Source organism: Bombina bombina, chromosome 1 (assembly GCF_027579735.1).
Source record: "Bombina bombina isolate aBomBom1 chromosome 1, aBomBom1.pri, whole genome shotgun sequence".
NCBI classification, from domain to species: domain Eukaryota; kingdom Metazoa; phylum Chordata; class Amphibia; order Anura; family Bombinatoridae; genus Bombina; species Bombina bombina.
The window spans coordinates 1,506,282,737-1,506,298,996 of NC_069499.1; the positions used below are offsets into that span (position 1 = coordinate 1,506,282,737).

Consider the following 16,260-nt stretch of genomic DNA (forward strand, 5'->3'; position numbering starts at 1 on the left):
ACATTTTGGAAGTAAAAATAAGCAGGCAGCGTATTATTTAAATGGGACAAGACTTAGCCAAACACAGGAGGAAAGTGATTTGGGGAAGTAATAGATAACAAGCTAAAGATGGGTGCACAATGCAGGGCAGCAGCTTCAAACGCTAATAAGATACTAGCATGTATTAAAAGAGGCATTGATTCAAGGGAGGAAAGCATAATTCTGTCACTATATAAAACCCTGGTAAGACCTCACTTTGAGTATGGAGTGCAGTTCTGGGGACCAATCACAAAAAAAAAAGATATTGCAGAACTAGAAAAAGTTCAGAGAAGGGCCACAAAGCTAATAAAAGGATTGGAGAATTTAAGCTATTAGGAGAGGTTAGCCAAACTGGGTCTGTTTTCTTTACAAAAAAAGGAGCTTGAGAGATGACATGATTACTTTATATAAATATATTTAAGACCCATATACAGAGATGGCAGAAGCTCTGTTTATTCCAAGAAAATTGTTTGTGACAAGAGGTCACAATTTAAGGTTGGAGGAAAGGAGATTTAATCTCCTGCAACGGAAATGTTTTTTCACTGTAAGAGCAATAAAATTGTGGAACTCATTACCAAAGGAGGTAGTGAATGCCAATACCCTAGATACATTTAAAAATTGTTTGGATACATTTCTGTCTATAAACAAAATTCATAGATATGATTGCTAGTATTAAATGGGTCACCTTTTAGTGGGATTATTTAACCTTAACTGGAGCTTTTTGTAAGTATTTTAGATTTGTATAGGTTGAACTCGATGGACTTCGTTCTTTTTTCAACCTCATCTACTATGTAACTATGTTACTATGTTACCTGAACATCTCTGTGTAAAAAACAGATATTTTAACCCAAAATTCCCACAGTAGCCACATCCCCTTGTAAAGAGACTCTTGGGACTTGCAAGGGAGCATACATCTGGTATGCGCAACACAGTTACTTTATTTCCCTCCTCAGTTTACTATGAAATCTCAGGAGATCAATGTAAATCAAAGTGTGACATCAGTACTAATGAAGCTGGTTGGTAGTTGTTTTTTTCCTTCAACCTCCAGCTGACAGTGGCTACAACTGTTCACAGAGCACTTACTATTGTTTGCATTGCACTTTATTTGTAATACCATCGCACATTATCGTTCACTGGTATTACTCAGTGGAGCACTAATATTGCTTGCATGCAAGCAATATTTAGCGCTTCACTTGTAATTTAGTCCTAAATTGTTTGTTTTGATGGCCTGGAGACTGGGCATAATCTGATTTGTTACTCTATTTTCATGTATCTCAATAGCTGTAGATGACTAAATATTCATGAGGTTGTTAATTTTCCTACTGTTAGATAACTGTCAATAAACCTTGTATTGGGAATTTACTTCTTATTTTGTATTTAAAGGGCCACTAAACCCAAAATCTTTCTTTCATGATTCAGATAGAGAATAGAAATTTAAACAACATTACAATTTACTTCTATTATTTATTTTGCTTCATTTTTTAGATATCCTTGGTTAGCCAATCACATGAGGCATCTATGTGCAGCAACCAATCAGCAGCTACTGAGCATATCTAGATATACTTTTCAGCAAAGAATATCAAGAGAATAAAACAAATTAGATAATATAAGTAAATTAGAAAGATGTTTAAAACTGCATTCTCTTTCTAAATCATGAAAGAAAAAATGTGGGCTTCATGTCCCTTTTATTTTGCTAACATTGATCTAAGTTTTAATGTGCTTATAATCTGATAATTTCTTCTGATAACATTGGCCAGTGTCTCGTAAAGTAGTGAATTATTTTAGCTTAAAGTTGAGGACTCTTTGTTCATGAGGACATATGTTATGAAAATTTTGTATCGTTGTACGTTTATCATTTGCACCCATGGACAGTGCTGCAGTATTTGTTGGCGGTTTATAAATAAAGTATAATAATCAAATATACAGATTCTGGGTTTCCACTTATATACTTAATTATATGGGTTATCTGAATTGTCACCCTTATGCTAAACTCAACACATAAATGCTCTAGTAGCCCACTTTTTCCTTATAGAAATATGACAGTTTTATAGTATTGAGATTATACATTTGGGCCATCCTTTATAGGGTTAAATACAGAAGTTCCTTTCTACTTAAGTGTTTGCTACAGACTCTATTATTAGCTCTCTATGTTCTGACACAGATTATATAATAGCTGGCCTTGACAATTATATGCATATTGCTATAGATTTATCTTTAATAGTAGAGGCAAGCTCCCCATATACTTATGATACTGAGAATCACCAAATAGTTATTTTCTGTTTTACTGAGATCTTGTTTTAGAGTTTTACTATAAGTATCTCAGAGACATGTTCAATGAATGAAAATATAAAACTATCTCATGTTTTTTTTATCCTGATCTTTATACATACCAAGAGGGTTTAGTATATAGTGATACAGAAAGATGAGGTTTAGTATTGTCACTGCCTATTACTCTGTTCTTCTAAAGGTAGTTCTTAATTTACTTGGTAAAAGCTTTTGAATTGAGTTGATCATTGGGAATATATCTACTGTTCTTGGAATGACTGTTTCTGCTTTATATGTAGATTAATCTTCATATTTGATGGAATTGTGTAAATGACTGCTCAACGGGTGACAATTGTTCTATTTTGTTATTCGCGCTGTACAACTTAAACCTCAATAAAAATATATTTGAGGCAGTGACAGTATTACAGGTATTACAGTATCACAGGTAGCTATGTACCATGGGTTTCATAATATAGAGTAGGTTTGCTGCATCTCTTTAATAGCATGCCCGACCCAAAGCTCTCAGAGATCACTTTCCCTTCCCTATAAATGTGTAAACTGTGGGCAACCTAGAACCCACCCAGCCATTCCCCTAGACCAAAAGCCACACCCCAGACCACCTTAACCTCATCCAATACATGGTCTGGACACTGAAACTACATTTGCAGCTTTGTGATATATGTTTTACTTCCATGAACATTTCTTGGGGTTTCAAGCTGTAAGCTGGTTTTCTGATTTATTCTTAGACATGCAAACATTTTAGCGCCTTTCTTAATTGTAGTCTACTTTAAGGCTTGGCAGATCCATGGAGCTGTGACTCCTAAAATTTTACTTCAGGTTCCTTGGTTCTTGGGTTATTCTAAAGAGCTGGAAACAGATAACTTTTCATGGATAGAAAGTTACCAATCAGGAAATAAATATTTGCTATTTCATTCTTTATAAAAGGTAGGAAAATTTATAATTTCTTACTTGTCAAGTGAAATATATAAATGCCTTCCATGCCTCTTAAATTAATTAGGTGGCTCCTGTATTTCACATAAATATGTCAACCCCTGGTCTATGTAAAGCAATGGACTCTGCTCACACTTATACTCAACATAAGCTTATTGATTTCTCACTATTTACAAACATATACACACAACTGTAAAGGACTTACAATAAACAATCTAATTTATTTCTTTGAATGAGAATCCTTTGTTAGGCATAAGTGTTATACCTGTGATTAAAACACACTTGACCGTTTAAATTAGTTTATTTTCTTCCTAGGTTGTTAGAGATATTCTGCTGATTGGACACCGACAAGCCTTTGCCTGGGTTGATGAGTGGTATGGTAAGTACTTTATTTAACCCTTTGTATTCAAGGGTTGTATTGTTTATATATTTACCTTACTGAGAAAGAAATGCATGGGGGATTATTTATAACAGAGAAAAATGTGCATATCGCTCTTGTGCATGTGTCACCATGTATGAGAGCCTTAGTTTTGTATATTCTCTAGATGTTTTCACTACTGTAAAATAACCTCAGATCATCACTTTCTTATATAATCTATGCATGAAATAACCAAATGAAATAGTGTTTTATTTAATATAAAAATATGCAAAATTGGAATGATATATATCATTATTGTATAATAGAATTGTTTTTGTATATATGAATCAATATTGATACATATTTATTAGCAGTTATAACAACTATGATTAAAGGTATAGAAAAGTTAAAAAATGTTCATGAGACAGATATGACATGCAGTTTTAAACACCTTTCTAATTTACTTGTATTTTCATATTTCTTTGCTTGCTTTTCTCTTGGTATCCATTGTTAAAGAGTAAAGCAAGGTAGGCTGATAGGAGCTTAGGAGAGTGCACATGTCTGTAGCATTCTATGGCAATAGCGTTTGTAACTATGTATAACATTGCTATAAACATCGTTGCAAACACTGCTGCCAGATGACTAAAAACATGTGATGCTCCTGAGCTCACCTAGCATTATTATTATCATTTATTTTTAAATCGCCAATATACTGCGCAGTGCTGTGACATTAAAGTTTACAGTTGTGGAGTATAATAATCAGGGCATTTACAGAATTCATAAAGGCAGCAGACTAGAGGGCCCTGCCCATGAATCACTGTAAGCTATCAATCAAACATATAAAACAATCAACAGGAGGATAGAATTTAAATAGTAAAGTCGGGAAATGATAAGTGAGTGGATAAAAATCTTAGCTATGTCTTGAGTGAGGAAGTGACACATTTTAGAGATATCTTTTAAGGTTAAAGCAGCAGGAGTTCACTAACGACTTATATGGGGATCAAAAGAAAGTTGAGACCCCAGTCAAATGAGACCCCAAGGCAGCTTACCTGACGGGGAGGAGGAAATAGAAGGGGCTCAGTTTTAGAGATTTTCAGCTTAAGATAGTGAGAAACCATCCAGAATGAGATACTACACAGGCAGTTGGTGACACAAATCAGTAGGGATGAGGATGTGCAGAAAGGTAAATTTGTGTGTCATCAGAATAAAGATGACAATGAAACCAACAGGACTTGATTAAGGAGCCTAGAGATGATGTGTAGACTGAATAATGGAGACCAATAACTGAGCACTGAGGTATCCAACAAAGAGGGGTAGAGGGGAGGAGGGAGAGCCAGGGAAGGATTAAGGGGACGAGTAGTAAGATAGGACCTCCTCTGTAACTGGAGCAAACAAACTGATTTTATTGGTAGGCTGAGCTTCGTTGTTTGCAGTGATTTGAGAGGAGTAGACGTTGTTGTGGTGGGAGGTTATTTCATGACAAATAGAATCATTTTTATTTTTGAAATGCATGGAAAAGTCATATGCTGTGGGAGGAGAGGGTGGGCACTGGAGATAAAAGTAAAGAAAACATGCTTAGGATTATAGGACAAAGATGAAATGATTGTTGAAAAGTAGTGTTTTTTGGAAGTTCAGAGGAGTAGGAGTATAACATAAACTCGTAGCGCAAGAAGTCAGCAGAGGAGTGATATTTCCTCCCGTAGCGTTCTGCAGTGAGGGTACATTTTTGCAAGTAATGTGTCCTCTGTTTATGCCATGGTTTGAGGTGTTTGCATAGAATGCAAGCTATGGAAATAGGGGCTATTTGGTCAAGAGTAAAGGTTAGAATGGGTTTATACAGAGTGATAGATTCCTCACAAAAGGATAGAGAGGAGAAAGGGAATTTTTGAGTAATTCTGTGTCTATGGTGTGTAAGTTTCTATGGAGTCTATTTGAAGGGTTAGGTGGTGGTGGTGCGATAGTTGTAGTGATGCTACATGTTAAGAGATGGTGGTCAGAGAGTTGGAAATGGAAAGTTACTAATGTATGAGACAGAACAATGGTGGAAGATTAGGTCAATTGAATGGCGATCTTTGTGAGTGAGGAAATTAGTTCATTATGAGCTCGAGAGGCTTTGAAACTGCAGGTGCAATTGGGCTTATTGAAGTCACCGAGAATGAGGGCAGGTGTGTCATAGGAAGAAAGTAAACCATAGCAGGAAGTGGTCAAAGAAAAGTGATGGTGACACAGGAAGACGATAAATCACAGCAACTCATACAGATATGGGTGACAATAAATGAATCATATGGGCTTCAAAAGAAGATAATTTGAGTGAAGAAAATAGATGATTGTTGTTTAACAAAGTATACCAAGAGAACTAAGCATAAATGGTAATAGAAGTAAATTGTTTAAAATTCCATGCTCTGTCCATTCCATTTACATTTTTTTTGTTTACGTTACTGTCCCATATATATATAAATACATAGTGTAACACAGGGTGTATATATATATATATATATATATATATATATATATATATATATATATATATAAAAGGGGAATGGTAATACAATAATTAAAAAATCTCTAAAACTTTCCTTAGCAACTGTTTTTAACCACAATGCTTTGGATCTTCTGAGCAAGACACAGCTGCTGAGCTAATCAGGCAAGACGAAATCACAAGCTGTATCCTGCTCAGGACTGGTACAAAGGGGTTAACAACTTAATTACCCCAAGAATCTGTGAAATAATAACTTGATGTAATAAATTATATTATGGTACTAACATGCCTTTAAAATATAGGTTTAAAAATTATAATTAATAGAAAATCTTTTTTTGGAATTCTATACATTTGGTCTTTTTTTGTATATGTGTCTCTTGGAACAGATTTTAAACAATATCTTCTGTTCTAAAGCTAAGTGGCTATTCATTGTACGTTAAGGTTTATTTATAGAAAAATGTATTAAACATTGACATGAAATCAAACAGTTTCTCTTTATTACTATCTCAGAACCACATGCGCTGAATGGGTTGGAGCAGCAAGGTCATGATAACTGAAAGGTTGTCTGACTTGATAAACACAGCAAAACCCCCTGGAACTTGCTTGATGAAGGGAGAATTGTAAATCTACTGACACATTATTTTGTTCTCAGTACACAATATTCAGTGGGAATTACACAATGCCTTGAAATACAAAACAGGGTGATAAATCATTCTCAAAACAATTTTGCCTCTTGGTAAACAGAAACTAGAATCTAAAAAAATAAAGGAAAAATAGACATTGAAATACAGTCTTTTAAATCCTTATCTGCCACAGGAGAACTTTCAAAACTTTCTAGGGCAGCCTAATTTGAAAGCTAAAAATCGTTATCAATAACAAAAAAAATAAATAAAAAAATTATAATTACAGGGAGATGCGTCAGAAGCTTTTATCGTACATCTAAGAGATTACTTGTGGACTTTGAAATCCAAGTAGTTTATAATTGTCGCAGAAGTCTCACAAACACTTGAATTCTTTGGGGTTGTTTTATCATTTGTCGAGTGGACATGATTCGCTATAGCGAGTGGCTGCTTTTCACAGAAGTTTAGATGTTAAAATGCGGACTATTTTAAAGGCCAGAGCTCTGTTAGAATGATATTTTCTTGATATATTCATATGCAGAGAATAACTAAGCAACTGAGATAAACGGATTCCCAGTTACTGAATAAGTGAGATCATCATAAAGAAGATTGCTGCGCAGTTGAAAAGAAGAAACTTCTCTCAGTGCAGATTGATTGACAGTACCTATTAAGGGCAAGATTACAAGTAGAGTGCAAATGTATTGCGGCAAAGTCACACGTTTATGGGCTCACAATAAATAACCAGCCATTACAAGAGGCTGGTTAATGCTACCAGAGATCAGATCTCTGGTTAATTTTATAAATGTCGCCCAATTGCCCCCATACTTAAGTGTAAGTAGCATCTTTAATTTTTCAAAAAATAACTGCACAAAGCAGTTTTTAGGGGTTAAGGGTAGTGGGAGTGGGGTGTTACAAAAAAAAAACAGACTGTGTGTTCACTCTAAATATATATGTTTATGCTTATTTACATATATATTTATGTGTTAATATGTGTATATACACATATAAACACATAACTCTATATCTATATATTCATATATATTTTAAATGTGCTGCCCATCGCTGTGCAACTTACCCCCTTCACTGTGCTAGGTTCTATGCCGTGTTTGACGGCATCAGATTGAGGCTCACATTGGATGGAGCTTATGAAAGAGCACTCTCATGAGCGGAAAGCTTCCATAGAATGCAAACACAAGATAATGTACACATTGCGCTTTACTTGTAATACCAGCGAACATTTGCATGCGCAAATATCGTGGTTGCTTAAGCGCAATTTTGCACTCCACTCGTTACCTGGCCCTTAATAGGTAGAAAGATAACTCAAGACAATAGGAAGAGGAAGGATTGTATAGATCAAGAGTGTGAAGACGTCCTGGAAGTTTCTATCTTCTACAGATAAGAGTGAAGCTATAAATCACTTGAGTGAAATGAGTATGATACTATAAGTGTATGGCACATTACAGTATTCTGTAATAAAAAAGATATTATCCATTTGCCCTACAGGATGTCTTGAAAGGCATTTAATAATACGCAATGGCTGTGAAACTCCACAACACATTTTTTGACACTAAAGGGACACTAAACACAATTTTTTTCTTTCATGATTCAGATAGAGCATGCAATTTTAAGCAACTTTCTAATGTACTCCTATTATCAATTTTTCTTCGTTCTCTTGCTATATTTATTTAAAAAGCATATTGATGCATAGGAGCCAGCCCATTTTTGGTTGAGAACCTGGGTTATGCTTGCTTATTGGTGGGTAAATGTAAGCCTCCAATAAGCAAGCACTATCCATGGTGCTGAACCTAAAATGGGCTGGCTGCTAAGATTTACATTGCTGCTTTTAAAATAAAGATAGCAAGAGAACGAAGAAAATTTGACAATAGGAGTAAATTAGAAAGTTGCTTAAAATTTCATGCTCTATCTGAATCATGGAAGAAAAAATGTGGGTTCAGTGTCCCTTTAATTGTAACTGTAATGTTACTTTAATAGTATACAATACAATCCCAGTGACTCAAAAACTTCTCTTTCCTCACTGAGCAAAGAGCACCTCACGGTGGTGAACATTATTACTGCACATTCAACAAATAACCATTTTTTGGCCAGATTCAGAGTGGCATGCTGTTTTGCGCAAGCGATATTGGGCTTGCGCACGTTGGAAGGAGTGCATATATTACAAGTTGAAAGTAAATGTGAACGCGTGAGCGCATTCACGATTTACGTTAGAATTATTACTGCATTCTCAGAGCTCTGGTTTTCCAAAATTTCCCATCAAGGGCCAGATAACGAGTGGAGCGCTAACAGTTATGCAAAGCAATAATGGGTATATTGCGGGTGTTTGCACACATCGAGTTAGCGCGCAAATAAAAACAGTTTACTTTCAACTTATAATACGAACGCAACCCGACACGCAAAAATCATATTTCTAGCACAGTTAATGCTCGAGCGGGAGCTTTGATTAATGTCCCACTCGTAATCTATCTCAAAATGTTTATAGTTAAAAAAAATGTGCATTTATGATTTATTTTGCTTGATTTACCAGATTGCACTAACTATTGTTACTGGATTTATCTTTGTATTAAAATTAAACCTTTTTATCATTCTTACCAAATTCAATAAGCTTTATCAAAATAGTAATCAAACATTTTGTTGTCAGAGGATGGAGACACTGTTAAAATTAGTTGAATTGCATATTATGGGGCCGATTTATCATGGGCCGAATGGCCCCTGATGTCCCTGTTTCCGTGTGAGCGTTCAGGCTCACCGGAAAACAGCAGTTGTGAAGCAGCGGTCTTAAAGGGACACTTAACCCAAATTTTTCTTTCATGATTCAGATAGAGCATGCAATTTAAAGCAACTTTATAATTTACTCCTATTATCAATTTTTCTTCATTCTCTTGGTATCTTTATTTGAAAAGCAAGAATGTAAGTTTAGATGCCTGCCCATTTTTGGTGAACAACCTGGGTTGTTCTTGCTGATTGGTAGATACATTTACCCACCAATAAACAAGTGCTGTCCAGGGTCTGAAACAAAAATTGGCTGGCTCCTTAGCTTAGATGCAGAACGAAGAAAAATTGATAATAGGAGTAAATTAGAAAGTTGCTTAAAATTGCAGGCTCTATCTGAATCACGAAAGAAAAACATTTGGGTTCAGTGTCCCTTTAACCCCTTAATGACCGAGGACTTGCCAGGAACGTCCTAAAAAAAACACCCTTAACGACCAAGGACGTTCCTGGCACGTCCTCTGGGGTTTGAAGCTCTGGAAGCGATGCTGATCGCTTCCAGCTGCTTCGAGGGTATTGCAGTGATGCGGCGTGCGTTTACCCTGCAATAACATTAAATCAATGGAAAGCAGGGAGAGTTAGGGTGGGATCAAACATGCTGGGGAAGGGATCTGGGAGGGCGAGGGTGGGTAGGGTATTGAGGGGGGGGCAGCTACACTACAGAAAATATACATTTTTTATTTAAAAAAATAAACAAATTTTTTGGGGCAAATTGGGTACTGCAGACAGCCAGTACCCAAGATGGCGGCAAATAGGTAGAGGGGGGAGGGTTAGAGAGCTGTATGGGGGGGATCAGGGAGGTTGGGGGCTAAGGGGGGATCCTACACAGCAGAATATGTAAATATGCGGAAAAAAAATAAATTAAAAGATACCTTTTATTTTAGTACTGGCAGATTTTCTGCCAGTACTCAAGATGGCAGGGACAATTGTGGGGTGGGGAGGCTGATCTCTACATTAAAGCTAAAATGAACCCTGCAAGCTCCCTACAAGCTACCTAATTAACCCCTTCACTGCTGGGCATAATTCACGTGTGGTGCGCAGCAGCATTTAGCAGCCTTCTAATTACCAAAAAGCAACGCCAAAGCCATATATGTAAAGCCATATATGTCTGCTATTTCTGAACAAAGGGGACCCCAGAGAAGCATTTACAACCATTTGTGCAATAATTTCACAAGCTGTTGTAAATAATTTCAGTGAGAAACCTAAAATTTGTGAAAAAGTTTGTGAAAAAGTGAACGATTTTTTTTATTTGATCGCATTTGGCGGTGAAATGGTGGCGTGAAATATACCAAAATGGGCCTAGATCAATACTTGGGGGTGTCTACTACACTACTCTAATGCTAAAATTAACCCTAAAAGCTCCCTACATGCTCTCTAATTAACCCCTTTACTGCTGGGCATAACACACGTGTGGTGCGCAGTGGCATTTAGCGGCCTTCTAATTACCATAAAGCAATACCAAAGCCCTATATGTCTGCTATTTCTGAACAAAGGGGATCCCAGAGAAGCATTTATGCCATAATTGCACAAGCTGTTTGTAAATAATTTCCGTGAGAAACCTAAAGTTTGTTAAAAAGTTTATGAAAAAGTGAACTTTTTTTTTTTTTTTTGATCGCATTTGGCGGTGAAATGGTGTTATGAAAAATACCAAAATGGGCCTAGATTAATACTTTGGGTTGTCTACTAAAAAACAATATATACATGTCAAGGGATATTCAGGGATTCCTGACAGATATCAGTGTTCCAATGTAACTATCGCTAATTTTGAAAAATATGGGTTTTTTGGGGGTATTTCTAAACTCAGGACAAAATTTAGAATCTGTTTAGCATAGGAGTTTTTTTGGTGGTTGTAGATGTGCTACAGATTTTGGGGGTCAAAGGAAGAAAAAGTGTGTTTTTTTTCCATTTTTTCCTCATATTTTATAAAATAAATATAGTAAATTATAAAATATGATGAAAATATTGGTATCTTCAGAAAGTCCATTTAATGGCGAGAAAAACGGTACATAATATGTGTGGGTACAGTAAATGAGTAAGAGGAAAATTACAGCTAAACACAAACACCAAAGAAATGCAAAAATAGCCCTGGTCCCAAACGGTCAACAAATGGAAAAGTGCTCTGGTCACTAAGGAGTTAAGACTGCTGCTCCTTAACTGGTCCGCTGCCTATGAGGCTGCGAACATCAATCTGCTCCTATACAATCGGGTTGATTGACACCCCCTGCTAGCGGCTGATTGGCCAAGAATTTGCAGGGGGCGGCATTGCACAAGCAGTTCATTAGAACTGCTTGTGCAATGTTAAATGCCGACAGCAATGTCAGTCGGACATGATACACTAATGCGGATCATGTTCGCCAGACATTGATAAATTGGCCCCTATGTCCCGTGTTTCTATGACCTCCAAGTATAATGAACATAGACCAAGGTTGCCATTTACCAAGCCTTTTTAGACTCAGCAAAGCAATGCATTAAGGGACATTTTTTTTAATTCACTGTGTATTTACATGTAATTGCTGATTTTAATTTTTTTGTGGTCAGTATCATGCTGCTCTAACCCATTTAACCACTCGACTGCCAAAGATGGCTCTAACACATTGAGTTACAACTATTTCTGGCAGGCAGGAGTTAATGCTTGTTTATTCTGACATAATGTGTCTTATGATATTGCCATTGTAAATTACTGTTGAAGTTTGTGTGTGGGGAAGTCATATTTCATTCATACAACTTGGGTTCATTTGTTTTTCATTCGTATTTGCTGTTCATTTGCGTTTCGCTTGCACTCTGTCTTGCCGCCCACTGCATTTTCTTCACCTGTTTATGTACCTTTGCTTGCATGTTTAGAGTCATATACTTAAATGATGGCTGAAATAGTATATGTTTCTGTATGTGTCTGTTCCTAATAACTCCTTTAACCTTTGTTACAGCAAATCACACTTAAAGGGACATTAAACTTCATGTATTTTAATTGTTTATTTGCCTAATTTTCCTGAAAATCTGAACTATTACACTGTACTAGCTACATGGTGAATGCATGATCATTTATAAATGTCCCTTACTGGCTATAGCATTATATATATATATATATATATATATATATATATATATATATATATATATATATATAATGGCTTTAATGACCCTTTAAGAAAATACTAATTATCCTAATACTATCCCGAATAACTGATTTCTAGCAATCAAACAGAGTGAAATGTAATAATACTGCACAAGAAAAAGTACTCATATTTCTAGATGTATGTGCTATCCAACTGTCTATTTTAGTATGAATGTGAGTAGATTTATCATATGCTGATTAATATTCATCACATATTGCCTAAAACAGAAATATGTTTTGTTTTTTTAAGATAATATATAGAGGTGTTATGTGTACCGGTTATAGCAGACACATGGAAAATAAACTGCTGTAAACTGGTATAAATCGTATTAATGAATGGTTTGAGCTTTATAGTGAAATATTAATTTTACCTTCCTTCCCAATCTCTAGTCTAGAGGGTATTGTTTGCAGCCATATGAATTTTGTGACAGCCAGCTAACCAGTTACAAAGGTGCTTGACATCATTATATTGGTTTTCTATTAGTTGTACCTCTTAGTGTTCGTATATAACACACCAACAGTAGTCAAATACAAAAAGAAGGCACAAAGCTGTCCTAGTGTGAGAGAGGGAGCACATTAGAATTAATATAATTAACCCTGAACATAAAATATGTCCCCTAGGCTCAGTATTCACTCATTACTTATTACAGACCGCTTCATTTGTCTAGAGCAGTTTATTTTATAATTGAATTGATTTCTATAAATAATGTTTAGGTCATTTTAAAATTGGGGCTATTTTGTCTCAGTAAACTGCTATAGTTCAATTGACAATAAATATTGATTAAAATATTGCCTTTGGGTACCTTATTATAATCATAGATCTATGTCTTATACATTAACCTGGCACTAATGTAAGAACTGAGGTCTTTTATTTCTATGGCGCCAATACGCGTGAGCAATACAGACGGTGCTCAACTTAAATGCAAGAATGACTATAGTTCGCCCATAAAAAATGGCTGTTAGATAAATTGTATAAGGGGCAGAGCATTTAAAATTTTGAAAATATAGCACTATGCAGCAGTCATCATCTAATAGTCTTCTTCTTACAATTATAATCAGATAGTGTATATAAGAATGCTTTTAAGCTAACACATTACACATAAATGGATAAATTATAACTATGGGGTGAGTATAATAAATCAAATGCTTGGCCCCTATATTTTATGTTATGCCCACTTAATGCCCAAGTGCAATTGTTATCTTTAGTTGCTGGTGCTGCTGTTTATGTATTGAAGTGTGAGGGTGATGGGGTATAAGGCATGTTTGCAGCACCTACACAGTAGCCAGGTAGTTAAAGGCAAAGAGCAATTAGCAATGTAAGAGGTTGGTGCATCAATAGTAACAACTGGATGCTAAATGGGCTGTGGGTAGACTGTGCCCAGCTGTTGCTGGTCACATATAGTTTTTCTGCACCTCCTATTTACTGTTTCTGTATATATATATATATATATATATATATATATATATATATATATATATATATATATATATATACCCCAAAATCAATTCTACCTTAGTCTAAGTGCAAACATTGTATACCTGTTATTCCTGATTATGAAATACTAAATTGTTTTTTCTTTTTGTTTCTTCTCTATGACTAATTTTATAAAAGATGCCCTGTGACCCATCTTTGCTAAAAAATAGTTAACTAATGCTAGGCAAGCTTCTCATTGTATCCTTCATAATTTCTGGCAGATACTGCACAATTTGGATGCTGTAACACATCTCTCTCTCTTATTTATAATATATACTGTGTATATATATATATATGTATATATATATGTATATATATAGAGATAGATAAATAGATAGATAGATATATACTCACACTATATGGTCAAAATGTGGACACCTGAACCATTACACCTATATGAGCTTGTTGTACATTCCGTTTAAAAACTATGGCCATTAATAACTCCCCTCCCACATACAGGTTATAACAGGCGAAACTCTTCTGGGGAGTGTGTCTGTGGCAATTTGTGTCCATTCAACAAAAGAGCATTTGTGAGGTCAGGCACTGATGCTGGACAAGAAGGCTCACAATCAGTGTAACAGTTCATCCCAAAGGTGTTCAGTGGGGTTGACATTAGGGCTTTGTGCAGGCCACTCAAGTTTCTCCACACCATATTCATCAAACCACGTCTTTCACTATAATCAAAAGGTCTAGCTCAAACACTGGGCAAAAACAGCCCCAGAATATTATTCCTTCTCCACCAAACTTTACAATAGGCACTATGCATTCCATTGGCATCTGCCACGTCCAAATTAACCCATTAGACTGCCAGATAGTGAAGCCTGATTCATTATTCCAGCAAAAACATTTCCAGTGCTCCAGAGCCAATTGGCGACATGCTTTACACCACTCCAGACGAAGCTTGTCATTGCCTATGTTAATGCGAGGCTTGTGTACAGCTGCATGGCCTTGGAAACTCATTTTGTGAAGCTCGAAACACACAGTTATTGAGTTGATGTTGATTCCAGAGGCAGTTTGGAACTTCGTACCGAGTTATACCACAGATGATAGTTGGGAGGGGGGGTTTATGCACAACGTGTTTCAGCAGTCATGGGCCCCACTCTGTGAGTTTGCATGATCTACCACTTCATGGCTGGGCTATTGTTGCTCCTAGACGCTTCCACTTCATCCTATGACAGTGCCACAGTTTAAGTCACTGAGCTCTTCAGTATGACCTATTGTACTGCCATACGTTCATGGCTATGTTCTGTATTTTATGCACCTGCTAGCAATGGGTGTGGCTGATACATCTGAACTCAGTAATTATTAGGGGTGTCCATATACTTTTGGCTATAAAGTGTGTATACACATTCACACATATACATATACACATGCATGAACACAAACAAACAGATACACACTCACACGTATATACACACGTATATACACACACATATACACGTGCATGCACACACACAAACATATAGAGATACACACACACATATATACACACACACATATACACATGCATGCACACACAAACACATATACATATATACACACACATAGATATGCACACTACTGATGCACGCACACACACTACACACGCATGTACTCACACACATACTACAATCAAATATATACAGAAATGTGCGTACACATGCATGAAAGAAAGGCTTTCTGTGAAATTGTTTCTGTTTCATTTGGGTGAATTCTTTTTATACATAAAACAAAGTTACTCTTTTGTGACAGCACTGTGCATGCTGCAAATTACCTTGATGTGCCTTAACCCGGGAATTAAATAAAAAATAAACAGATGCAATTTGGGCTATAACTTTGATAAATTACTCACATTTAATACTAAACTGACATTTTTTGTAAGATTTTTGTCTTTGTTGCAAAACAAAAAAATAGTGCTATTAAATACAGGTTAATGGTCTCCATTTGGAGGTAAGTGAAATCTTAGCACTTTAGAAAACCTATCCCTGTCCTTCAAATGATCTCCTAAAGCTGTTTTAGGAGATCGGTACCTGCAATCCTATACTCTGTCCCTTCTGTAATGCGCAGATTTTATCCTAAATAGCTCACAGCCTTATTCTCTCCTATAACACTGCTTAAACCTTCCTGGCTGAGACAAACTAACTTTAGGAGACAGCTCCATAAAGCTAGTGGACTCCCTGCTTTTCACACTTTTTTGTTCCTTTTTTTCCCCTTTAGAAA

General features: G+C 36.0%; 1 protein-coding gene across 1 annotated transcript in view; it reads left to right on the top strand.

The window, feature by feature from the left end:
- PITPNC1 (phosphatidylinositol transfer protein cytoplasmic 1) overlaps positions 1-16,260 on the top strand; it is a 674,601-nt gene that overhangs the window by 647,368 nt on the left and 10,973 nt on the right. Inside the window, exon 8 of the mRNA XM_053707933.1 lies at positions 3,550-3,613. Coding sequence (XP_053563908.1) covers positions 3,550-3,613 — 64 coding nt within the window. The remainder of the gene's footprint in view (positions 1-3,549; positions 3,614-16,260) is intronic.